The 27,126-nt window shown below is 42.7% G+C and overlaps 1 protein-coding gene across 9 annotated transcripts in view; it reads left to right on the plus strand.

Annotated features, from left to right (window-relative positions):
- Positions 1 to 27,126, plus strand: part of PRDM2 (PR/SET domain 2) — a 126,198-nt gene that overhangs the window by 27,010 nt on the left and 72,062 nt on the right. For 8 of the 9 annotated variants that reach the window (XM_059137559.1, XM_059137562.1, XM_059137563.1 and 5 more), the window contains 4 exons: positions 4,707 to 4,821; positions 7,065 to 7,168; positions 18,665 to 18,817; positions 24,788 to 24,914. In XM_059137559.1, coding sequence (XP_058993542.1) covers positions 4,707 to 4,821; positions 7,065 to 7,168; positions 18,665 to 18,817; positions 24,788 to 24,914 — 499 coding nt within the window. Of the gene's footprint in view, positions 1 to 4,706; positions 4,822 to 7,064; positions 7,169 to 18,664; positions 18,818 to 24,787; positions 24,915 to 27,126 lie in introns of those variants that run through there. The other variant, XM_059137566.1, reaches the window with a different exon arrangement.

The raw sequence follows: 27,126 nt of genomic DNA on the forward strand, positions 1-27,126 counted from the left end.
AAGAAGTGACGTCAGAAAGCTTGGCTCAGAGGAAGCCGTGATGTCCTGCTCCTGAGCTGCTCTACCGTCCAGCATGGGGAGGTCATCCGGCCACAGGGAAGATACTCAGTATTAGGGAAAGGAAAAGAGGGCTCGTCTAAAGAGCTCTGTGAGGGCGGGGCCTGGATCAGCTTTATTGACCTTCATATCTTCACTGCGCAGCCCAGAGCCAGCCTGGGGCAGGCTCCCGGGAAGTATTTGTTAGTCCAGTGATGGACTGAAGGAATGAAGAACTGCTCCTGCTCTGAATCGGGGAGGGGAGGGGAGGGGAGAGGCTGCTGACTTTCTTTGGGTTTGAGTTAGGAAGTTGGAGACATTGATTTAATGAGCTTAGTTGATAATAACTGAGTAATTTACTAAATTAGCTGCTTAAATGTAATGCATCCAATTTAACCTGTATAGCTTGAGATCAGTTAGTTCACTGATACATGTGTGGGAGCTATCCCTCACTAGGCCGTGTTTCCTGTTACATAACAGGAAAGCAGGGAAGTCCTTCTAACGTCCCCTATGCTTACCACAGTGATCAGTGTCAGAAACCCTTGACATGGGAACATGCCTTTATTCTGGGGTTCAGCAAAGATGGGGTGCTGGTTGCTGTTGGCCACCCCAGAGGAAGGAGCAGCCAAGGTTTTCTGGAGTTTGCAGTTTGGCCTCTGGTTGGTTGCCTTCTACTCCTCTTAGTCTGTGCAGTCCAGCAGGTGATTCATCTCTCCTAGGGTACTACCCCTGCCTGCCTCTCCCACCTCCGCTCCAGCTGCTTTCCCCTTACCTTCTCTGCTCGGGACTTCTTGCCTGTCTGTTCTGTGAGCACGCAAAGCTCGCTGGATTACCCGTGTCCTTGCTGGTTGCCTTTCTGGGTGTTTGCCCCCCATCTCTCGTACGATGCCCTTCCCAGTTCTAGAGATGCTGCTTTTTGAAGCGCTTGTCTAAAAGAGCACGCTCTCCATCTCTGTCACCGTGTCCCCTTCTTGTGCTTGAGTTTTCTTCAGACCGTCAAGAAGTTCCAGGCATTGTCTATCCTTGCTTTATTTTGTCTGTCTTCCTCACCAGAGTGACACATTGTGAAGGCAAATGAGATAGCTTACAACGTTGGCTGGTTCTTCGAAGGGACTCAGACATTGAGTAGATGCTGCAGTTTCTTTTAGAAAGAAATTAATCTGGGAAATAGTCCCAGGATCAAGTTGTGATCTTTAGGGTAAGAACGAAGATGACCTTATTTAGAGTGTGATATTATATCTAATACTATAAAGATATTCATATGTGTATATATATGTGTGTGTGTGGGTGGGTGTGTGTAAATGAGATCCCTGTTTATAAAAGTGTGTGGAGGAGAGAAATTTTCTTTTAAATATTCTTTTGTTCCAAAGATTTACTTGTAAACTGACTGCTTGGAATTGAGAGCATATATCACACTTTCTAAAAAAGAATTATTTTATTGACCTAGAAATATACCTACCTCAAATTCAAGAAATTCAGGCACACATGGAAAAAATGCTTTCTGATTGATGACCCTCCTATTTTATTTATTTCTAGCCCTCCTTTTTCTAAAAAAGGGTTAAGTCCATTTACAGGAATTATTTATTCATTCAAGTATTTAAGTGACAACAAACATGTAGTGTGTACTGCTCAGCCCTGGGAATGCAACATTGAATAAGATAGACACCATCTGTCTTCATTGTGGTTTATCAGGGGAGGTACATTAAACACATAATTATACAAATAATTACTTAAAATTGTGGTAAGAGCTACGAAGGAAAAACAAGGGAAAGGAGAGGCAATTTCCAGCCATAGGCACTGCAGCTGGAAAGGAGAGAGGAAGTTCTTAGAGCTGGCCAGGGTTGACTTGGTGTGATTTGAGGTTCCTGAAATTTAGTTGAGTTTAGTGCAAAGGACACTAAAATAAACAGAAAAGAAGCTTTCCTCTACTAGTTAAATGAGCCTAAATTTAAAAACTTGGGTTCAGGGTCACCTGGGTGGCTCAGTGGATTAAAGCCTCTGCCTTCGACTCAGGTCATGAGACTCAGGTCCTGGGATCAAGCCCCACATCGGGGTCTCTGCTCTGCGGGGAGCCTGCTTCCTCCTCTCTCTCTGCCTACTTGTGATCTATGTCTGTCAAATAAATAAATAAAATCTTAAGAAACAGAAAGCAGATAAAATAGATGCACAGGAATTTGTGTTATGTTTCTTGCAGTGGCAGCTCTGCTGAGGTCTTTTATATTCATAGATGTATCAGCAATGTAAACTTGCATGGTCTCCATATTATACTCAAGTTACAAATTTCCTGTGGGAATGACCATTTCCCATTCCTTTTTCCTTAGGAGCTGTCTCCTGTGGACACTTCCATGAAAGATTGGAGGTTTTAGGGTACAGGTTCTCAGATTTCTTTTTCCAGCACAATCTTTTCTTTTTTTTTTCCAGTTTCATGGAGGTATAATTGACAAATTAAAAGATATTTAAAGTGTACGTCATGGTATTTTGATATATGTATAACCATCTAGTTAATTAACATATCCATCATCGCTCATATTTATTTGTCTTTGGGGAGAACATTTAAGTCCTACTCTCTTAGCAAATTTCAGTTCTATAATACAGTGCTATCAGCTGTAGTTAACCATGTTTTACATTAGATCTTTAGACTGTATCAAGGAGAATCTTAACTGGAAATGGCACGGTGGATATGAACTTGGGCTCAGGGTTAGACAGGCAGAGGTTCAGATCCTGGCCTTGAGGAATTTAGACAACTTCCCTAAGCTTCAGTTTCTTCCATTGTTTGGGCTGGGGGTAGGTGATGGTTGGGGAGAAGCTGGGGGAGGGGGCTGCAGTGACAGTCCCTTCCCCTTGGGCTGTTTGGAGTAAATGCCATCATGCGTGGAAGACTGTTAGTACAGTGCCTTGCACTGAGGCCCGGAGGAGTTTCTCAGGAAATATCTGCTTGTTAGTATTATTGTCATAGTGCTTAGGAGGATCAGTTAGAGTAGCTGACACACTGTCTTTTCAGAGCTCTCAGGGAAGTTAAATGGTGTCAAATGCTTTTAAATCTTAGGCTAGGGACTTATCTGAGGAAGGAGAGGAAAACTCTCTCACACTGCTGTTTAATGTTGGCTAAGTACGTCTTAATATTGCTTAATTTATCAGTGCTAAAAATAATTATTATGTAGCCTAGGATACCAACTTCCAATTTAATACCTTTTCCTCCACTGGAAAAAAAAAGGTTTTTGTTGTTGTTGTTGCCAAAATAACTGTTTATAGATCAAAATTTGAAAAATGGGGGTATTATATTTAGAAATGAGAAATTTGTGTGTTAAATTTATTCACATTTTAGCTAATTAAAAATACCATAAGACCCATTCTCTGGGGGCAGTTTTGATATTCCCGTGTTTTGGAAGGCATTTAACTTGTGCTTGGTGATACTGTCAGGACCAGCCATGGACAGCAGGATCAAAGCATTTGTGCTTCTGAAGGGTCTGTACTGTCGGCGTTGCTCTTCTGGAGAAATGGATATCAGTCTGTAGATGCCCACTTGTGTGCATTCCTACTCAGAGCAGACCAGAGAGGAGACCTTCATAATGAGTTGCTCACTGCCGCGGGATTTGTTTCTCTGGAAGCAGCTTGATACTTAAAAAAAAAAAAAAAATTTGAAATGTTTTGAGTACACACATTTCTATGATATTCTCATCTTTGCACAAAACATTCTTAAAAGCTATAAAAGCTTCACTGTGGGAAGATTAACCTCTTTAGGTTGGAGTTTGCTTTTTGCCTACTTTGATTTCTTTGAAAGTCCTTTAGAAACGATTCCCTTGCAGTGAAATACACCTAGACTATAGAACCCTTCATTCTTAGTGGTGGTGTGATCAGTTCTTGGAGTATATGGGGTAACAGTGAAAAGGCACTTGATTTTCCTTTGACTGAATGTTATTTTTACAATAACAGTCATGTTTTACCAGTTGGCTCAGATTTCCCCTTTCTGTTTCCTTATATTCATACCTAGTAGTAATCTTATTTCTTAAGATTAAAGTGAAAACTGGGTGGTAATGTATAAAATTCTATTTCTTAAGACTGATATTCTGGCGACTTCATTAATTAGTGACTTGAGAGAAGTGGTAAATTACAGTTTCCTAGAAAGGTCACATTTCCATTGAGGGCCCAGAAAAAGTTGGAGTGTTCTGGTTGGAATTTTGAAGCCTCCGTGAAAGCGGGTGTTGTTCCCGGAGGGATGAAAGCGTAGATGGGGCGGGGGGCCAGCTGACGGGCAGGTCCTTCACGATGTGTGCCGAAAGTGTTAAGTAGGGAGTATTGATTTTTATTTTTTAAATGTCCTAAAATGCTGATGGTAGCCTTTAACTTCAAAGTAAGCTTAAGCTGTATTTTACTTCCAGATTCTGTGGGAGTGTAAAATAGTATGTTGCCAGATATTTACATAGTTGGAAAATGACTGTAGGTGGCTGGAACGAAGTAGGTTGACACAGATGTGCTTGAAGGGGGTAGTAGTTTCCTTCAAGACGCAGGAGCCACAGTGACGGCAGCTCCTGAGATCCACCACAGCTCCGTTTTCTTGTGTCAGGTGTCAGTTGCATTTTTGCATATTTGCTTATTGGACCAGAAAAGAAAGAAAACACTAACCTGGTCTGCTTCCCTCTGCTCTGATCCTTCTGTTTCTTGACTTGCAGAACACTGAGCCTGTTGCAGCTGCTGAGAGCCTGGCCGAGGTACCTGAACACGTACTCCGAGGACTTCCGGAGGAAGTGAGGCTTTTCCCGTCTGCTGTGGACAGGACTCGGATTGGTGAGGACCGGGGTCCCGGAAGGAGATGGGGAGGGGAAGGGAGAGCCGCCTGTATCCAGGCATCCTTTGGGAGCATGTAAGGTAGGGAGGTCATCATCAAAGTGACAGATTTACACTTAGACTTAGAAAATCATGGTGGAATTTCTGCATTTTCCAGTAAAGAATCCAGGGTGCACAGAGATTATAAAACTAAACCAGAAATATCCACACGCCTGCCCACTGTCCTTTGTGACTTCGCTTGAGTATTCCCTCCCACTGTCTCCTCGGGGCTCTTCTACTGAGTGTGCTGGTCCCTCCTCTCTGATTTCACTGGGACTTGAGTGTGAGTGCGCTGTTAGATTTAATTTCATTGTTTTGTATTGGTTTTCCCATCTGCCCCCTTCATTGATAGCGAGTGCCTTTGTTTCTTTCCTCTCTCTTTCTCCAGTACCCGACACGTTCTGGACCTTAGTAGTACTTGAATGAATGACGACCTGAGTGCATCTGAATGCTTCTGGCTGGAATTTCCCATTGAATGCAAACCCAGCTTTTACTGGTTTTTTTCAGTGTTGTTTTTGTGCCCTAATCTTTAGACAAAAGGCTAATAAGGAAGCAAATTATAAAAATTTAGTCAAAGTATAGTTTTCGAATAGATCATGTTTGTATCCCTTTTTGTTTTGTTTTTTTTTTTTTTTTTAAAGATTTTATTTATTTACTTGAGAGAGAGACAGTGAGAGAGAGCATGAATGAGGAGAAGGTCAGAGAGAGAAGCAGACTCCCCATGGAGCTGGGAGTCCGATGCGGGACTCGATCCCGGGACTCCAGGATCATGACCTGAGCCGAAGGCAGTCGTCCAACCAACTGAGCCACCCAGGCGTCCCCCTTTTTTTTTTTTTTTTTTAAAGATTTTATTTATTTATTTGAGAGACAGTGAGAGAGAGCATGAGCGAGGAGAAGGTCAGAGGGAGAAGCATACTCCCCGTGGAGCTGGGAGCCTGATGCGGGACTCGATCCCTGGACTCCGGGATCATGACCTGAGCCGAAGGCAGTCGTCCAACCAACTGAGACACCCAGGCGTCCCTTTTTTTTTTTTTTTTTTTTTAAAGCCCCTTTTTGTTTTTTTAAGGTGTATTTCTGAGATTCCTGTTTATGTGTATGTGTGTGTGAATAAAGTGTTAAAATGCTTTTCCTAATTCTCATTGAGGAATTTTTCAGTAAATTACTTGAGCAGTTATATTGTTTTTTTTTAATTTTTAATTTTTATAAACATATAATAATTTTTATCCCCAGGGGTACAGGTCTGTGAATCGCCAGGTTTGAACAGTTATATTGTATCATTCACATGAAGGTGGTTGACTGTTCGCTCCACTAACTGACTGTTAGCTTTGTTAGAAACTGGATTCATAGACCTGCAGAAGAGGGACATTTGAACCTCCTAGCTGGTCAGGACTGGCTCAGCCTCCACCTTCCTTCTGTGCATCCTCTGAGAGCAGAAGATGCAGGAACATGTCCAAAGGGTTCTTGTCAGTGAGCATCACCCTGGGTGCTGGTTCCCTTGACGCCAGGACTGTCTCCCGCCGTTTGGCCCGCTGCTGCTTCAGCTCGTCCGCCTGCCTTCCGGTCAGTGCCTGGAACCCAGGAACCGCCGAGGACGACGGCGGGACAGCGGCAGGAGTAGCTCTGGGCTGTTGGAAGCTCTGCGGAGGGCGTTGTTAGAGCAGCTTAGGTTTCAGGAGACTTAGCTGGAGGGGAGAGGGTGTTCCACTTTGAGCAAACAAACTTCAAAAATACCATTCATAAATTGGCATTTCCAAGCCTTTATAAAAGCAATTCATGTTCATTGGAGACCATTTGAAAGCCGCAGAAAAGTAGAAAGAGGAGTTTTGAATTATTTCTAGTTTCACTCCTTTCTCATCTTTTTCTCTTTATTTGTGACTGTGCTGTTCTCTGGGGATTTGTGATTGTACCGTCTGGGTAATTTTACATGTGAAAAATAGAAACAAATATAAACCATTTCTTTCCTACTGATAAAACAATGTAGGTTCTTACAGACTATTTGGGAACTACAGAAGAATATAAAGAAGAAAAATAAAAATCTTTGTGGAAGACTTGATTTCTTCCGACTTGACTTGCTCCCCTTTGACCTGACATTATCTTGCTAATTGCTAGCCTTTTAACTATTTTGTGAAACAGAATTGACTTTAACGCTTCAATCTTTAAAATAGCTACAATAACATTATAAAAATATTGCTTTTATTTTCCAGGTGTCTGGGCCACTAAGCCAATTTTAAAAGGCAAAAAGTTTGGGCCATTTGTTGGTGATAAGAAAAAAAGATCTCAGGTTAAGAATAATGTGTACATGTGGGAGGTAAGAATTCTGGCTCTTTATCAGTGTTCTGTACATTTTTTGAGAAATCGTTTTATTCTCTAAGGATTTGACATTGAAATTAAAAGTCATCTTAGTATGTGTTTTAAAATCAAGAATATGTATTTTTCACTACACTTGATCTTAACCAAAAGGCTGAGAAGCGAAGAATATATATTTTTTGGAAGATTTATTTATTTTAGGGAGAGAGCCAGAGAGAGGGGGGAGGGGCGGGACTGGAGGAAGAAGGGATGCAGACCCCCTGCTGAGCGGGGGCTGACCTGGGGCTTGATCCCACCACCTGCTCCCCCGAGATCATGACCAGAGCCAAACCAAGAGCGGGGTGCTCCACTGACTGAGTCACCCAGGGGCCCCTCAAGAATATTTTTATTAAAGAGAAAATGTGTTTCTTTGGACACAGCTGCTGTTGACATTTGTCTTTTGAAGATGCTTGGCTGTCCTCAACAATAAATGTCAGACCTACTTTTGAACATTACCTTGTTCAGGGTGTTCTGCTGAGGGCTGAGACTTTGGTCTGTCACTTTGCAGGCTTGCAGACAGACACCGTAAAAGGCATTCCAAGGTGGCCACAAATCACCGCTAGGGTCTTCTCTGTGTTTTAGGAAATAATCTCTGTGTTGCTGGAATATTCCGAGCTGGATATATTTAGCACATGGCACATTTATATTTAGTGCTTCAGACTCCTCAGAAGACTTTCAGTTTTGTTGATTTCACGTTCTGTCGAGGATGCTGGAGGAGCGCGGCGCAATAGCGTGTTCCTTACCGAGGTGAAGCTGTCAGAAGCGGAGGTGCCCTGCTCCTCTCGGGTTCGGGGCGGCTCGTGCAGTCAGAACCCCTGCTTCCTGCCTGGCAGCGAGGCGTTGGCTTCAGATCCTCCCTTTAGCTTTGTGACTTTCTGGAGTATTTAACCTCTGGGCCCCAAACTCTCAATTTAAAGATGGCGTTAAGGGGTACCTGGGTGGCTCAGTGGGTTAAAGCCTCTGCCTTCAGCTCAGATCATGATCTCAGGGTCCTGGGATTGAGCTCGCATCAGGCTCTCTGATCAGCGCGGAGCCTGCTTCCTCCTCTCTGTGCCTGCCTCTCTGTCTCCTTGTGATCTCTGTCTGTCAAATAAATAAATGAAAAATCTTAAAAAAAAAAAATAAAGATGGGGTTAATAAAAAATATCCAGAATAGCCAGGAAGATAAAGCCGGTTCTAGCTATTACCTGGAGCGCTGTGTGCAAGTTCAGCATTTACGTGCAATTTAGTTCAGATCAGGTGCTCTGGGGAAGCTGCTCTTGTTCTGATAGGATCTCAGCTGGTGTGGCTCCTTTTCAAAACAAGGGAAGTTTTTTGGCGATTAGAAAAGCATTTCTATCAGATGGTCTCGAATTGACTCACATCTCTTTCACACGTAAACATATACAGGCCTAAATATAAAATCTGCCCAGGAAATGTCTGGATACTTTCCATCGAGAAGTTCTTTGACATTTGTACATCTAAGGTATTTTGCTGTTGTGTTCAGTGTGACCAGCAGTGTTTCTTAACTTGAAGATTTCCCGCAGTTTCTTCCAGTAATTTTGAGTTTGTTTGTTGTGAGTCCCTTGCAGTAAATCTGATCACAGTTAACGCCCGGGGGCCTTAGGAAATGAGGATTTAGCACGAGAATAATCACATTATGCTGTTTCACTATTTCTGAGGTAGAAGAGTGCTGTATTTGTAGAAGAACTGCCCAGCCAAAAAATGATACTAATTACTCAAGATAATGCCTGAATGATTAAAAATGTCTTGACCACAAAATTATGCCCCCAGGTAAATGACTTTTTTAATTTTAGAAATTTCCCAAGGGAACTGACAAACGTGTTCCCCCAGGTTACTGTCTGGAAACCAGGAAATGCATTGCTTAGTTCTGTGTGTATAATGCTAAGCTTAAACAAATGTCATGAATATTAATATTACCCTAAGTTTATTGTATCTGTTTTACCCAACATAACGATTGGGAGATTTTGGGCATAGTATGTAAATGATTAATACTACGCTTTGTAGATTAAGCTTCATTTGTATTGAAATTCGTGTATAGTATGAGTTCATACTCAGCTTGGTGAACATTGTAATTTAGAGCCATGACCTATTAGCTGTTGTATTTCTACTTATAAGTGCGTTAATACTGCCTTGCTAACTTAAGGTACTCTGTTCTACTACAGTTGGTGAATCCTACGACATGGCCAGTTCTTGTTAGTTTTAAAGATTTAGTTCTTGTCATGGCTGACTTTTCCTTCTTAACGTTAAAACAACAACTGGATGTCATTCAGGTAGTTCAGACTACAGGGTATGTATTCCATAGAGAAACCTGTAAGCCTTCTGTTCTGTAAAATAGAAGTAGATAGGATCTGACATGTATGTAGAGATATGTGTTAGGCAAGGTATAGAAAGCATCAGTTAGAATGTATGTATTTCTTCTAGAGAAAAAGAAATGCCAAGTAAAATTTAGTATATCCCCATTAATTTAGTCCAACCTTGGTCTTAGCCTCAGACTTGCATCAGAATGCCTCTTATTAACTAACAAGAACTGCTTATCATTAAAATCTCATCTTGGCATTTGTTCTTCCATTAAAGCCCCTTTAAAACCGGCTTATCTTTTAGCAGCCTGGTGTCTTGCCCCAGCTAGAACTCCATTTTCAAGCTAATCTAAGACAAAGTGTTAAATTGCTTTTCTTGAGCCCTTGATTATCTAACACAGTCTTAAGTCCTCTAAGCTTTCACTGAAAACATTCTATTAAATCAGAAACAACAGAAGAGAGACAAGTATCCTCAGGGTGAATGCACAAAACAGTCAGATTCTCCTAAGAGGAGAGCATTCTTTGAGCAGTTTCTGGGGAGGAACTGCTAGCTAGCCAGGGTAGCTGCGGTCAGTGCGCCCCCCCCCCCCCCCCCCCCCCCACCGAGCCATCTGCACTATTCTAACCACTTCTGACAAAAGCCTTTCAGATTCACTTCATGGGTCTCAGATCTCTTCCCATGAGATGAACTTCTGGGTGGTTTGCCTATGAATTGTTCTAGTAAGTCTTTATTTTTTAGAGCAGTTTTAGGTTCAGGGCAAAACTGAGCTGAAAGTACAGAGAGTTCCCCACACCACCGTCTCCCCCACTACGGCAGCAGACTGGTGCCTCTGTTAGTCATTCAATGGACCCGCACTCACGCCCCGTTATCACTCAAGATTCCTCGTTTTCATTAGGGTTCCTTCTTGGTGTACATTCCAATAAGTCTTTTTTAAATTATAAATGTAATACATGCTCATTGTAGAGTAATGTAAATAATACTGTAAGCTATAAACAAGAAAGTAAAAATCATCTGTGAATATTTTGGTGAACATTCTTCTAAGTCTCTGCTCCTCTGTCTGTTTTTCTTCTGTCTGTCCCCTACACTGGTGGGTACACAAACACCATATATAGACACCGCACGCCACTGAGATCAAACAGCGCAAATGGCTTTGTGTCGGGCTTTTCTCTTTCAGTATGTAGTGGACATACCCATGTCAGGTTGTTTCACCTCTGTCATTATTTCTTACAGCCCCCTAGAATTCCATTGCATTCCTTCCACTGTTGAACCTTTAAATAGTTTTAATCTTTTCATGATATTACCAGTTCTTCTGAGTATGAAACTCACTGTTTTATACGTGGCTGCTTGGCTCCATAGCTCAGGAGTTAGAGCACTGGTCTTGTATACGTGGCTGCTCACTTGCTTGGTTATCTTCTTAAGATAAATTTCTGGAAGTATAATTCTTAAGTCCGAAGTTATGTACATTTTCATATCTGGTGAATTCTGCTAATAGACCTCCAGAAGGATTCCACTAATTTACATAACTACCAAAAGTACGTATTTTTCGCTAGCTTTTGAAAACCTAGTATTGTTAATCTTTTTTATAGTGTTCCCTCTCCGTCCTGCCCCTAGCCTCATTCTTACAAATGAAAACTGATAGTTTTTTTTTTTTTTTTAAGATTTTATTTATTTGATAGAGGTCAAGAGAGTGAGCACAAGCAGGGACAACAGCAGAGGGAGAAGCAGGCACCCTGCTGAGCAAGGAGCCCTATGTGGGACTCCATCCCAGGACCCCGGGATCATGACCTGAGCCCAAGTCAGGTGCTTAACCAACTGAGCCACCCATGTGTCCCGAAAACCGATAGTTCCCTGGTTCTATTTGCATGACATTCATGTAGGCAACAACTTTTGAGTCGGGGATGGCAGGAAGATGTAGAATTGTGTTTCAACTAAAATTGATAAGTTCTTTCTGTATAATGAGAGGACTTTAATTGTCTGAACCGTTAGCATTTGATGTTAGCAAGTGCATCCTCTCGTCTTTGCTAGCTCAACGCTTCTAATTTCGGATTATTTCTAAGTTAAAAATGGAGGCAAGAAGAGAAAAGAGAGTAGAAAAGTCAGTCAGCTGATCCTGTAGAACATTTTTTCCAGAAAGTACTATTCAGCTCTTCTTTCCAGCTTCTAAGCCGCACGAGGGTAGTACTAGAGAAAAAGCCCGGGGTCACATGGACGTGCAGGCTGCCACCTGTTCTTTGCAGCCCTGCAGCTACGAGTGGTTTTTACATTTTTTTAAACAAAAAATCAAATGTTTCATGATACAGGGAAATGATAGGAAACGGAGATGTCAGCTGATGAATCGAGTTGTATTAGGACATAGCTGCACTCATTCACTTGCATGTTATCGATGGCTGCTGTGGCCCTGTGCTGGCAGAATTGACTAGTTCTGACAGGGACCGCGTAGCCTGCCGAGCCAAAAATATTTATTGCTGGTTGTTTACCAGGCTTGAGAAGCGCACCTGTTTAATTTTTAAATTTGTATTTTAGGATTGCCTACAAGTTTGCTGATTGTAGTAAAATGTGCCACCACCCATTGGATTCCCTTGTGTTTCTCTTATTCTAGAATATTCAGAATATTTCAGATACAATAATGTATTTAAATAGTTCTAAAAAGAAGCCTTTGGTTTTCTAAAGCAATCTGAGCAGTGAAGTAGTTGGTGCTAAAGATCCATGTTCGTCTGTAGTCTCCAGGGAGTTATTTCCGTGGGGTGGCAGTTTCGGTTTGTTTTGTTTGTTTAATTAATTAATTAATTAATTGATTTGACAGAACAGACAGAGATCACAAGTAGGCAGAGAGGCTGGCAGAGAAAGAGGGGGAAGTGGCTTCCCACTGAGCAGAGCCCCATGCAGGGCTCGATCCCAGGATCCCCAAGATCATGACCTGAGCCAAAGGCAGAGGCCCAACCGGCTGAGCCACCCAGGTGCCCCGTGGGGTGGCAGTTTTAAAGGTCCTTAACAAGCCCTCCGACTGTCTAATTCTGTAGCTCAAGAATGGCTGGAATGTGAACATACCAAGAAGAAGGTGTGGTATTTTCCAGGTAGCAGTGTTAATAACTTAGGAAGATGTAACTTTCACTAAATATTTTCATTGAAATGCTCATATACCAAGTGACGCTGTCCTTTTCTTTTTTGTCTTACTTTTCGATAAGGATAGCAAGCTCCTCATAGGTTTATTTGGCCCAAAATAAGAAGACGTTTATGAAATTACTTGATAGAGATGAATATGGCTCAGTAAATATTAGCTGAACTTGAACATAAGAGAAAAACACTTGTATGATCTTACAGAGGACTAAAAACATTTGTAATATGTATTTGTAGTTGAGTACTTTTTAAAAAGATTACTGGTCTTCATTTTTGCTTAGAATTTCTTTCCCTTCTAATGTTAGAGAGCATGGGCTGTATTTTGAACCAAAAACCTAGAATAACTGTGGGGGCGGAAATCCTGAAACTGACTTCTGCAAGCTGAGTTGCTGTTTACTTACAGAGACGCTCTGCCTGTTGGGTTTGTAGAGATGTGAGCCTCCCCTCTTCCCTTTACTCCGTTTGTTAGTCTTTACGAACGACTTTACCAAAGTCTTCACAAAAGACTAACAGACGGAGTAAAGGGAAGAGGGGATGGGAGGAGGTGCTGTCTGTCTTCCAGGAGCACATGGGAAAAGTGGGAAACAGTGCATAGATCAAAATATTGGAAATTCCAACAAGCTAAATCCCCAGAGAAATAAAGGTGGAAAGGAGCCTCAGGAGCGTGAGCCTTCAGGAGAGGTTCTGTCCCACCGTTAATAATGCATTAGAGCTCTTTGAAGGGCAAGTCCAGAGAACAGCCAACAGAATGGCTTTATCTCTGTTTTGGGGGGGCTGTTTGGATGCAGAAAAGACCATATAAAATAAAAGATTTTATTTAAGAAAGACCATGAGCAGGAGGAGGGGCAGAGGGAGAGCAGGGAGCCAGACGTGGAGCTCGATCCCAGGACCCCAAGATCATGACCTGAGCCTATGGCATATGCTTAACCCACTGAGCCACCCAACTGCCCTCACCACCTCTGTTTTAAACATAAGAATACAGGGGCGCCTGGATGGCTCAGACGGTTCTTCAACTCTGCCTAAGAGTTGGGTCAGTATGAGGAGGCATCCTCAGTGCCCTGTCTTAATTCCGGGGAGTGATTTCTTTCAGAGTAAGTTGGTTACTCTAGTTGAGAGCGGATAAGGACCTCACAGGCCAGCAGCTGAGGATTTGAACGATGGACCTTTGCAGTAACTGAATGAGAAGTTTTTCGGTTTATGATTTTGAATTAGCGCATGTAGAATAGAACAAGTAAATGATAAGGAAGCTAAGTGAAAACTCTCACCCCCCACCCATGAAGTCAGCGTGTTTAATAGTTTGATTTGTTTTTTGCAAAACATCCTTTATGTGTCAGGAGGCTTTAATTTTGATGCATTTTTAAATTGGAGTGTGTACTGAATTTTGATTTTATGGCTATTTCACAATGACTGGATTAAATTGAATGGAAGTTGAGTGGCATGAAGATGATGTTGTGTTTGACAAAGAGTCAACATCCAGTCTGTGCTCGGTGGTTAAGGGCAGAAAGGAGGTCCGGTCTCGACAACGGAGGGAACGTGCAGTGTGGGAGGAAGGGTTTGGAAAGAGGAGAATTGAAATGGAGGCAGAAGGGAGGGGACCGGGTTTGAATCTTGGCTCGGACTTTCAGTGACTTTAGTATTCTAGTAAAATTACCAACCTTCCCTAGTGTCTGATTTTTAAAAAGGGGCTTCGTAATATTTCATAGGGTTCTTGCAAAGGTTAAATAAATAAAAGAACACATTAAGCATCTAGCCCTGTGCTTGAGGTGGAAGAGTTCCTCCTCCTTGAGTTCTTCTTCTCCAAGTAGGGAATTTCCAGCTGAAGGTTAATGCGTAAAAATTGTCTGTATATATGCAATCAGGTACCTCTGCTTTGTTAAAAGAGACTGCTTTATAGATTGAGTCAGGAAAAATTATTGATTATATGAAAATATTTTTTGGTCATTATAAAGATTTTGGAAATAGATTTGTTGCATATCATTTGTTGAGTCTGAGCTAGAGTGGGAGTTTTACCTGTCTTTGCATTACCTTTGAGGGAAAGGAAGGGATTCTGGTTGGTTCTCCTGGTGCTGCAGCGCTTTTGAGGTCTCGTACTAGTAGTTAACACTCAGCAGAGTGCGGGCACATCTCAATGTTTGGGTTTTGTGTGTCAGGCACTGAAGTGAATTCCGATTGGGAACCAAGGTTTGACCCGCTGAAGTAGAAATTGTATAAAAACATGTTTTCATCCCCGTTCCTAATTATAAGATTAGATTCTTAATAAATATGAGAAAGCTACATACTTTTAAAAAAAATGTGTGTGATGATAATGATGGCACGAGGAGGAGTGTCATCCGGCCTCGGCTGCCTTCAGTCACGCTGGGGCTTCCATGCTGGAGATGGACGTGGTCTCCCCACCCACATTCATTTTTACTTAGAGATTATACTAAGCAGAGGAAAGGCAGGAAAATTCAGCTAAGCAGGAGAAAGAAAGTAAGGTGATGGGTAATCCCACTTCTCAGAGAAAACCATTACTAATGGGTTCGTGTATTTAGAATCAGGTAATTTTTCTCTAAATGTAGTCCTATGTTTAATTTTTTTTTTTTTTTTTAAGATTTATTTATCTGTTTGAAGGAGAGAGACAGAGCACAAGCAAGGGGAAAGGAAGAAGCAGACTCCTTGCTGAGCTGGGAGCCTGCTACGGGACTCAATCCCAGGACCTGGAGATCATGACATGAGTTGAAGAACCGTCTGAGCCATCCAGGCGCCCCTGTATTCTTATGTTTAAAACAGAGGTGATGAGGGCAGTTGGGTGGCTCAGTGGGTTAAGCATATGCCATAGGCTCAGGTCATGATCTTGGGGTCCTGGGATCGAGCTCCACGTCTGGCTCCCTGCTCTCCCTCTGCCCCTCCTCCTGCTCATGGTCTTTCTTAAATAAAATCTTTTAAAAAACCCAAAAAGAAAAAAAATGGTATCATCTTAAACCATACTTTCTTTAAGTGGCTTTATTCATTTGTCAGTAGTTTTATGACTATCTTTTATACCAATAAAAATATTCCTCCAGCTTTTCGTTGGCTTTGTTTTCTTCCAATTATATAATGTGTATTCATTGGAAAAATTCTTACGGGCTATAGAAATATGTAACAAAATAAAAGATTCCACACAAACCAACTAATTGTTTACACAAAAGTACTTTTTAATGTCTGTTTAGTATTCTGCTATGTGCATGCATTATCATCCTGAGCTAATCCATTGTATTTTCCACTTGGCAATTAATTGGAAACAGTCTGTATTAAAAGACACTGTTGTTCTTTTTTTTTTTTTTTTTAAGTTTTTTGTTTTTTTTATTATTTTTTGTTTTTGTTTTTAAAGGTTTTATTTATTTATTTGTCAGAGAGAGAGAGAGAGCACACAAGCAGAGGGAATGGCAGGCAGAGGCAGAGGGAGAAGCAGGCTCCCCGCCAAACAGAGAGCCCCATGTCGGACTCAGTCCCAGAACCCTGGGATCATGACCTGAGCTAAAGGCAGTGGCTTAACCGACCGAGCCACCCAGGTGTCCCATACACTGTTGTTCTTGTACATATATCTTAGTATAATTGCCAGTTATGTCATGAGAATAAATTCCTATAAGTGTATATGCTAGCTAAAGTGTGTGTACATTTTAAAACTTTTTTTTTGTTATGGACTACTAAATTCCATCCAAAAAATGATAACCAGTTTATTCTCTGATCAGCATTGTGTGGGGGGATGTTTGCTTTCTAATTTTTTTTTCCCCTCTTAAAATCTTTTTTTACCAGTTTGATAGGTAAAAATTATTTCATTTGAAATTATTTTTGACTATTATATTTCTAGTTTAGTTTAATGAACTAGTTTAATTAAACTAATTAAACTAATTAAATTAAATTAATTTTAACTAATTAAAGGTAAGTATAATTTTTTTTCATGAGGTTTTGGCCATGTGTGTTCCTTTTTGAATTATTTCTGTACATTTAAAAAATTGAGGTGTTCCTCTTTTTCTGTGAAATAAATGTTTTAGTTTAAGTATGACTTAACTAATGTTTTCATCCATTTTGAAACAAAATGAACCATACATAAATAAGGAATTCACACAAATGGACCAGCAGAGGTCTGTGTTGACCAGGGGGCCAGGAAATTTGGGCACAGTTGGTATTGTCATCCTCAGGTCTGTGGGCAGACTTGGTATCTCTCCCCAGCTGCCTTCTTTGACTATGTGGGGTTTTCCAGTACCATCTCTGTTCGACCTGTTGATTTCTGCATCTGTGTCAGTATGTCTGTGGGGAGTGAGTAGGACTGTGCCATCCACTGTGATAAATCGAAACAATACTTTTGGTCCCCAAGCTAATAAAAAGTAACAGAGACAGACTGCAAAGTACAGTTACTTCCTTTCTCTTCTCCTGTCATTGGCAAACATGACGATGTCTTTTAAAGATTTTAAAGTAAAGCCCCCTTGCATTCTAAAAAAAAAAATCTTGCATTGGGATGCTGTTTCTCTCTCTTTGTAACATGCCATTTGGGGACTTCCCTTTCTCTGAAGGGAGGGGAGTGTGTGTGTGCATATGTATGTGTGTATGTGTGTGTGTGTGTGTGTGAGCAATTCGAAAATGGATCTAATGTGACATGGATAACTTTTCTTTAGTGTGGTGCAGGTAGATGTTCAGTAGAGAGCCGATTTCTGAATAAACTCGGGCAACAAATAAAGGATAGTGAAAATACTCTTCTTGGCATGGCATCTGTCACCTAGCTGGTGGTCCTTGCCTGAGGGCAGCGACACATTCGTATTAACAGCATCCTTTTATCCTTTCCGTACTTAACTCATTGAGAGCCCTACGCAATGCCAGGCTCAGGTCACATCTCCAGAGTGCTCCAGTGAGCGAAAAGACTGACGTGTCTTTTCTTCACAGAGTTAATGCTCTGGTGTGAAGATGCAGTCACTAAATAAAAGAAGGAAGGAAGGAGATGATCTCATACTGTAAAAAAGTGTAAATGCTATGAAGAAAAATAAACCGGGGATATGGCTGGGGGTTGATGGGAAGAGAAGGATTTATGGTTTTAACTGGGATGGTCAAGGGAGGTGCTGTTAAGTATGGTCCAGGTCCGACAGATTTGGTTTAAGTACGTGGGTCACTTCAGGAAAGACCAGTTGAACTCATAACCCTCATTTTCCCCATGTTAAAAAAAAAAAAAAATGAACCTGCTTCATAGGGTTAAATGAGATGATAACAGAAAACTCCTGACATCTGACTCCCACCAGGAAAGCAGAATGGTTTGTACCCAGTGAGGGGGGTGCCGCCTCCCGATAGACACAGGCTGGGCTACGCAGGCATGCTCGAAAGGGCTGAGAGTGGGGGCGCCTGGGTGGCTCCGAGGGTTAAAGCCTCTGCCTTCAGCTCAGGTCATGATCTCAGGGTCCTGGGATCGAGCCCTGCATCAGGCTCTCTGCTCAGCTGGGAACCTGCTTCCTCCTCTCTCTCTGCCTGCCTCTCTGTCTACTTGTGATCTCTGTCTGTCAGATAAATAAAATCTTAAAAAAAAAAAAAAAAAAGAAAGGGCTGAGAGTGAAGAGTGAGCCCTTTGTTCCAGAGGGAAAGCTACGGTAAAGAAGTGTGTGTCATGTGGGCAGGAGAGAAAAGAAGAAATGGGGGGGGGGTCATGAGGATTACCAGTTTTGGATCTCCGTTTTCATTTTTTCGTTTTCTTTTCTCCATTGCTTGTTTTGTTTCTGTGAAATGTAGAATATTGTGTATATATTTTTTAAAGATTTTATTTATTTATTTGACAGAGCGAAATCACAAGTAGATGGAGAGGCAGGCAGAGAGAGAGAGAGAGGGAAGAAGGCTCCTTGCCGAGCAGAGAGCCCGATGCGGGACTCGATCCCAGGACCCTGAGATCATGACCTGAGCCGAAGGCAGTGGCTTAACCCACTGAGCCACCCAGGCGCCCCAATATTGTGTATCTTGAAGAATTGTTTTGAAAATTGAAAATGGAAACATTTAAGAGACCCTCCTATTTGAACAGCGGTGTTTCCTCCCTTCTTCCCCCAAGGTCTATTACCCAAATCTGGGATGGATGTGCATTGACGCCACGGACCCAGAGAAGGGGAACTGGCTGCGGTATGTGAATTGGGCTTGCTCCGGAGAAGAGCAGAATTTATTTCCGCTGGAGATCAACAGGGCCATTTATTACAAAACTTTGAAGGTAAGAGTGTTGGAGCTGGTCTGCTGTGAGTTACTCTGCTTGCATTTTTGTGACAGACAGTAATGACTCTGCCGGCCTTAAAAGAATTTATGTCTGAAAGTGGTTCATCAACACATGGCAGGGTCTTTGTTTTTAAATATACAGTTGCCACTGCTTTGTGTGTACGAAAGCATGAAGATTGGGTTAAGTAATTACATGCTGTATCTTCATAGATACTGATGAGTTAAGCGTGTGGCAGCCACTTCCCTCCTCCTAAGATACAAATGCACCAGCCACTGTTTGACTGGCAGATTTATCCAAGCGTAGGAGACCCATCGCTGGCTGCGGGGCTTCTGTGTTAACCGAAAACACATTCTTGGTCTTCAGTGTCAGTAACTGTGGATTAGCTTTTCATTTCCCTAGATTTTATTCAGAATGGAAGTTCAACAGAACGGGTTTCTTCTTGCTCAGTTTTGGTTTGGGGACATTAATCGGTGAGATGAAAAGAAGAGGAAAGTCATCTTCTAGAGTTTGTGGTGGGGTTGGAGGTCACTGGGTGCGTGCAGGGCAGTTAGCATGAGGCAGCGTTGAGTGCTCTTGCATTCCTGCCACAAGCAAGTCCCTGGCTCTGTCCCTGTCCTCGTGTCCTCTGAGAAGGTGACTCTGCACTGATCCTGCATGGGAATGTTCTCTAAAGAATAGATACGTTTACTAAAATTGCTGCGTTCCAAGTTTCTGTTTATTCACTTCCATTTAAGAATGTCCTAGACTGGGGGACAGTCCATGGAGACACATGATGAGCAGACTTGAAGACAGTGGTCAGCCTTGCAGCATGGTGAATTTTACTAATATGGTAGCGCTGGCACTTCTGGAGATTTAGTTAACAGAGCAGTTTGATTTTCCTTTGCTGTGTTTTTCCTGTCATCATTAGCCAGTTGGACTGCCTTTTATTTCATATACACCCAGTTTCTTGCTTCTAGATCCTCTGGGAAATATTTTTTTTTTGTGGTATCTTCTCATGTAAAACATCTACTCTCTTCCTTCTCATTTTCTTTCTTCTGGATTGTAATCGCACGATCTCCTAGTAGGTATGACTGTGCAGTGCTGTTATACTGCAGTTTGAAGTTGGATTCAGAACCTGATTCAAGAATTCATTCATTGTTTCCCTGCAGTTTGAAGTTGGTTTCAGAACCTGATTCAAGAATTCCTTCATTGTTTCTCAAACTGATTTAAAGGGAGAGGTACCTCTGGTTAAATTGGTGAGGTGGAAGCCTGGTGGAGGTGAACTAGCAGTGAGGGGCTAAGTGGGAGAGGGGACCAAGGGAGAGCAAGCCCAGGGCGATCCTCAGACGCTTTGCATTTCCTTCATCAGACTTCCAGTTAAAACATGTTCATCTCTGGTAGCAGCTCTGAGAAACACTGAGAATGGGGAGAGAATAGGGTTTGGGAGAGTGAGCTCTGAAGCCAGACTGCCAGATTAAATCTGGGCTTGCTTTTTGACCCAAGGCAAGTCACTGGGACTGTACTGGCCGTGTAACCATAGGCAAGTCATCTTTCTGTGCCTTCGTTCCCTTATTTGTAACATACAGATAATTACAGTTTTGACCTCATAGGGTGATTGCGATAGTTGCATAGGTTAGTAGAGGTAGAGCGCTAGTTTGTAATAAGGCTAAATGCTAGCTGTTATTTTTGGTGAGGTGGTACAGTTCTGGGGTTCAGAGTGGGGACTCTGGAGCAGATTGCCTTGTGAGCGAATTCTGGCTTCTGGATGTGTGACCGGGAGAAGTTATTTAACCTCTCTTAATTTTCTCATCTGTAAACAATGGAGGGAATAGTACAATTAATACGGTTGTTGTGAAGGGTCAACAAGCCACTAGTTGTAAGGTTCTGTGAACAGTTCCTAGCCTAACCTGAGTACTCCTAAGTGTTAACCAGTTGTACCATTGCTATTCTTTTTACCTGTCTTTGTTTGAAATAACATAGTTCTGTCTTTGCAGATGTCCCCCAGTCCTGACCTTTGATGTTTGCTCACGTACGCACAAGGCCTTTCAGATTCCTTGCTAGTGATTATCTCAATATAATCTTCTAGATTAAGCTTTCTGTGGGTTAGGTTTTGTAAATAAATTACACGTGATGTTCCTTTGGGCTCTGTATAGCCTTCTCAACTATCACCCAGATAATTAGGAAATCTCCACACTGGCCTTGTTCAAAACTATTTTAAATTCCCAAAAGTTTGATGTTAGCCTGCCCTCCGTTCATTCATCTCTTCATTAGTTTGATAAATATTTATTGAGAGTCTGCTGTGAACTAAGTACTTCTGTTGTAGTGAGCAGAACAGACAAGATCTGTGGTCTCATGGAACTTCAATTTATGGATAATATACAATGAGTAAAATTATAATTTTACAAAATTATATAATTTTATATCTGTTCCCTGGGAAGACAAGACATATAAACCCTGTCCTTCCTACCCTGCTAGCATGGGAACGAGTGTCACAGAAAGGTCCCTGCAGGAAGGGCAGTCTAGGAAGAGGGTCCCGGTGGAAGCAAAAGCCTTAAAGCAGTAATAAGTTAATTTTTTTTATTTTTTATTTTTTTAAGGAATGAAAAAAAGGCTAGTGTGTCTGGAGACACTGGAGAGGAATGGTAGATGAGGCTGGTGAGGTGGCTAGGAGTCAGATCAGGTGGGGCCTCGTGGCCCACAGGGAGAAAGATGAATTTCAGTCTTGAGTTCACCTCTTTGAGAGCTGAGGGTCTGACCCGTGACTTGGAAGAGTTCATGCTGGCGAATAGACTGTAGGTGGCTGAGCATTGACCTGCTTTGTGTATTCTTGTAATTCTAGAGTAGTTCTCTTATTTTGACCTAGTGTCAGGAATATTTATTGGAACCCTTGCCTCTTCCTAATTGGTCTGGTAAAATTTCAAGTTTATATTTGCTGATATTTAGATAGGAAAGTACGCTTGGTTCTGTAAGCCTGTCAGAACTCACAGGAAAAGTTGAAAGATCTTGAAGTCATCTTGTTTTGTTGAACATCACAATATAATACATAAAAAAGAGGTTGTTTGGTCTTAAACTTTATTTTTTAAGATGTGTGTTTATATTTCCTGTGTTGAAGGACCTAATTTTTCTTTTCTGAAATTTGACTTACAAAATCTCAAATGGGCTAAGCAGTGAAGAAAAAACAATGTAGTATCGAAGCAAACAAGCACTGATTAAAAAAATATATATATATTATTTTCCTCTTCATAAAGGTCTCTTAGTTGTATCACTGTTTTACTATGAAGTGGGGAAGTGATTAGCTCTATGATACAGTGATCATCTCAGCTGCTAGCAGTTTTGAAGGTGTTCAGTAGCTAATAAATCAGGTTGCTCTTAACCTAGCTGTTGACCAGCTCCTAACCTAGCTGTTCCTTAGCTATTTCAAGATGTTATATTATGAGGCACCTGTGTGGCTCAGTTGGTGAGGCGTCTGCTTTGGCTTGGCTTGTGATCCCAGGGTCCGTGCATCAGGCTCCCGGCCCAGTGGGGAGTCTGCTTCTCCCTCTCCTTTCGCCCCTCCCCTGACTTGTTCTCACTCTGTGTCAAATAAATAAACTCTTAAGAAAAAAAAGAAATGTTACATTAAATTTAAGAACAGATCCTGTTGTTTTATATTGTGTTTTGCAACAACAAAGGAGTACCCTCCTAAGTAAAGAGTTGGTGCTGATACTTATCTTCAGGCAGTTGCTAGTACAGTCAGTACTCTGCAGAAGATTGCAGTGGAATGAACGAGGAAACTAAGCTCTGAGTCTCAGAGGTATGTTCAGAACGTCCAGTGGGTGTCTTTGTGTTAACGCAAAATGCTGTTTGGGTTAATGACATATTGGGAATACATATTTTCTCTTTCCTTCCTGTGTTTCTTTTTTACTTTGGTTTTATTGAAGACATCACTTATTTCTGTGAATGCCAATCATTTCAAATGTTACAGGATACCACCATTCCATAAATATGTGACTTATAACAGAAAGAGAAGCAGAGTATACATTTGGAACTAGAAATAGCTTATTTAAATAATTAGCTCATCAGATTGCCAAAAGTTATCTGCAATAGCTACTTCAACTTATTAAAAGTTATATATTAGATTTAGTTTTTTGGTTTAGGTGTAACTGATTCAAGAAGGGAAATAAGAGTACATTGGTTTAAAGATAAGAAAATGGCACATTTTAGTCATCTGTGGGGCGCGGGGGAGCAAAGGAAACAATAGCTTGTTCTTTTATTTTAAAGAATTTAGACTATCTTAAAATTCGGACTACATTAACTGAGTTCTATAGAGAATGAAACAAAATAAAGTCTACTTTCAAGGGCTTTATTTAGACGAGAAGTACCTTAAAATGAGGAATTACACTGTTTCTAAACTGGCATCTTAGGTGGAATTCACCTGCATCCAAAACCGAGGGCTTCCTCTTCCATAATCCTCGTGCAGTGATCAAAATCAGGGCGCTAACACCGGCGCCATATTTATCATTAGCTCATCTCTACACCTTACTCACACTTTGTCAGTTGTCCAGCCGTGTCCTTAGAGGAAGAGAAAGTTCAGTTGCATTCAGTTGTAATGTCTTATCAGTCTCTTTAGTGTGGACAGTCCGTCAGTCTTTCTCTTGTATGGCCTTTCAGTTTTGAGAGAACTGGTCAATTACTTTGTGGAATGCCCAGCAGTTTGGGGTTGTTCATATGTTTCATCATGGTTAAGTTGCGGTCATGCATTTGGGGTGGAGAACTCCAGAAGTGATGATAATCTTTCCTGTGCCTTTTATCAGGAGGCACAGGGTGTTGATTTATCTCATTCTAAGGATACTGTTTTTACCTTTGTAATTCATGTTTTATGGGGAGATGTTTTGAGACCATGCTAATACTGTTACACACAAAACTTATTCCTACTAGTTGTAGCATCTGTTGAGGAATCAGTTATTACTGCTGTGATTACCAAGGGGTGGTTTTCTAATTCCATAATTTGTTTTTCTTTGGTTAGTTGGGATCTACATTAAGGAAGAGTTTTTTCCTTTTTATTTATTTACTTGTTCATTCATTACATTTATATCAGAATGGACTCTTATTCGCTGGGTTTTATGTGCAATTTTACTTGTGTTGTTACCCTTGGGACGTTTTGAACAGATGAGTCATTGTGAGAGAAGCCAATGAGCCATGTCCTTAAATTGTTTAGGAATGTGATCGTCCCACTCGGTTATGTTCTTCTTTAGGATCTTCTGGGTGCAATCAGCATGGTGGCGGTCCGTGTCCTCACCACTCCTGGCTCTTTCAGAGTTAATGTTTTAGGAGCATGGTCCCTGTGTGGTATTTATAGGCACTTCCTTCTGCATTTAAAAGTTGTCCGGTACAGAGGGCAGGGCAGTGGGTTCTCCTTGGGCCCGAGCAGGCCGGCGGCGGTGCCCGAGCGCAGAGTGCGGGACCTGCCTCTTCTCCCGGCGTTCCCGTGGTGTCAGTAGCGGTGCGTGTACAGATGTGCCGTGACTCCCAGGTCCTGCATGCTGCACTCGCTCCTGGCATCCGAAACGGACGCGGGTAGTTAGCTTTCAACACTTCTCCTTCCAAGCCGCCGCCTTCTCTTACCTTGTGCTTTACGTTTCTCCTGAGCCTAGATTTCGGGGGCAAAATGGTTGCGCGTCTTATTTTTCCTGCTGCGTGGGCAGTCGTGAGGCTTGGAACAGTGAGGTTCGGTGAGGTGGGGCCCTGCGGAGTGGACAGCGGAGCCGCAGGTCCGCCCGCGCGGTCCCGGGGAGAGGAGGCGGGCCGGGAAGTGAGGTCCTCCCTCCAGCAGAGGGTCCCTGCCGGGGCCGCCCAGCCCCGCGGCCGCCAAGGGTTAAGGAGCCCTTCCTGCCGGGCTGGCCTGGCTCGCCGCCCCAGCTGGCAGCGCCGCCCCCGCCCCGCCCCGCCCCGCCCCGCCAACAACCGCCGCTCTGATTGGCCCGGCGCCTGTCTCTTCTGTCCCCGCAGCCAATCGCGCCGGGCGAGGAGCTCCTGGTCTGGTACAATGGGGAAGACAACCCCGAGATAGCAGCTGCGATTGAGGAAGAGCGAGCCAGCGCCCGGAGCAAGCGGAGCTCCCCGAAAAGCAGGAAAGGTAGGCGCCCGCGCCGCCCCGGCTCCCCCGCCGCCGCCTCCGCCGGGCCGGACCGGGGCCCCGGCGGCGCCCGCGGCTCTCGGTGACCTTCCCCGGCCCGGCCCGGCCCCGGCCCGCGATCCCGGTCCCCGGGCCCCCCTCCCCCCGGGCGGCTGCTGAATCACGGCCGGACGCCGCGCTGGGGCTCTTGGCTAACTTGGGGTCGCGGAGCCGGGCGCGCGAAAGTGAGCGGACCGAGCGCCGGGAGGCCCGGCTGAGGGCGACTTGTCACTTGGCTCGGAACCTCGGAACAGCGCGCTCCGGGTGGGAGCGGCGGCCGGTCTCTCCGGAGCCCTGCGCGCCCGGTGTGTTCTCGGCTTTTTGTGCTGTTCGCCCGCGAGCGCGTCCGGACAGGGTTGCGGCGGTGACAGTTCCAGGTCCGCAGATTCGGCGGCCTCGGGGCCGGCCGGGAGCGCGCGGGCAGGGCCGGACGCCGCCGCGCTGCCCCGGGCCGCCGCCCCGGGCCGCGCCGGGCCCTGCCCCTCCTCTGGGCGCGGGGCCGGGCCGGGACAGGCCCCGCCACTCCTCCGGCTCCGCTGCGCGCCGGGCCGGGCCGTGCTGAGCGCGATTGCAACACTCGGGGTGGGCGAAGGTCTGAGCGCGCCGGACCTTCTCGAAATTAGGCCAGGAACAAAATGGAAGTTGAAGAGTGCTGTTGGGTCACTCTTGACTCCACTCCTGCAGCTTTATTTTGTTTTACGGTGGTTTCGAACAAAAGATAAAGCGTAGTCACACTTAAAAAGGGGAGGGGATAATTTCTGGGTAGGAAAATAGTTTGGTTGGATGTATCCTATTTCCAGCTGGCATTCGGACACGTTGGGATTTTTTTTTTTTTAAATAAGGAATTTTAATGTAAATTCGTGAATCTTTCATCGAGTCCAGTTTGAATATATGCCAAGGCAGGGTATGGTAGTTTCTTAGTCCTGTAAATCCTTTTTTGTTCGTTTGGGTTTTTTTTTGTTGTTGTTGTTGCCTGCCTGCCTTAGGTCTTACGTAAATTTTTGTAGTCATCACAACTTAGGGGTCCGTCCTTTACTCAAAACATTGCCACGTGAGTTGTGGAAATCACTGTAAATAAAATCGTAAGGTAAAGTTAATTTTGGAAGAATGCAAAAAGAATGTTTTAGGCAAGAAGTCAATTGTGGTTTTTTTCCGTTACATATTCTTTGTATTTCACAGTGTAATGCGAATACAACTAACTCATTCAAGAGAAAGTTAGTGGGGTCTTTTCTTAAATACATGTGTTCTGTTTATCAAATGTTACTTCACTGTTGTTTTAGGCCATTAAATGCTTTGCTCCTGCATCAGATGATCTGGGTCTAGAAAGTTCCCAAGTGTTTCTTCTGCTGCTATAATTATTAAGGTTTTTGTTGTTTTTAGGCTTAGAACATAATTGTTGGCAAAGCGTTTACATATTTCAGTTTGTTCCTTTATTTAGTGTTCATTTGTAAGTAATGCCACCAGCCTCTCCAGGTAAGTTGTGATTTGTTTATAGGGGTGGGAGTTGTGGTTGGGGGTGGGGGAGATCTTTACTCTGCTACTAAGTATAATTAATGATATGTTTAAATATATTCATAGCTTCCTAGCAGCTTCTCTCAGGTTTTTCTCTGTTCAGCATATTTTGGTGTGTACGTTTAGAACATTTCATCACTTTGCTTTTTTTTTTTTTAATTGATCTCTAGATTTTTTTTCCTGCTCATTTGATTGGATGTAGAGGAAAAAAAAGCTGAAAATAAACTTTGTGTTATTAGTGATACATGAATCTACACATTTACATTTTTATAAACCTGCCTGGATTGCTGGGTATTTGCGTTGAATTAAGTAGTTCATGTTATCCTGTTATTATTTTTGTATTTACTCTGGGAAGCATATAATCCACTGAGTCTTAGGTTTTAATGAAACCATTTGGATGAAGCTCACTCTGGGAACTTAATAGTCTGTTTTGAACAACTTACTGGTAAAGAGTCCTGAAGTTGAGCGAGTTTAAATAATGAGTCAAACCTTCTTTGCTTTCAAATTAAATACTCGGTGAACACTAATTTATAGCTTGCAAAGACCTGAAACGGAGAACTTTTTATTATAACTTGGTTCTGTTTATGTCTTATGTGTGACCTCAGACACTTGAATATTTTTTCGGGTGGTGATATCAGAAAGGAAATCAACACACATTTCA

This window comes from Mustela lutreola, chromosome 10 (assembly GCF_030435805.1).
Source record: "Mustela lutreola isolate mMusLut2 chromosome 10, mMusLut2.pri, whole genome shotgun sequence".
In the NCBI taxonomy this organism is placed as follows: domain Eukaryota; kingdom Metazoa; phylum Chordata; class Mammalia; order Carnivora; family Mustelidae; genus Mustela; species Mustela lutreola.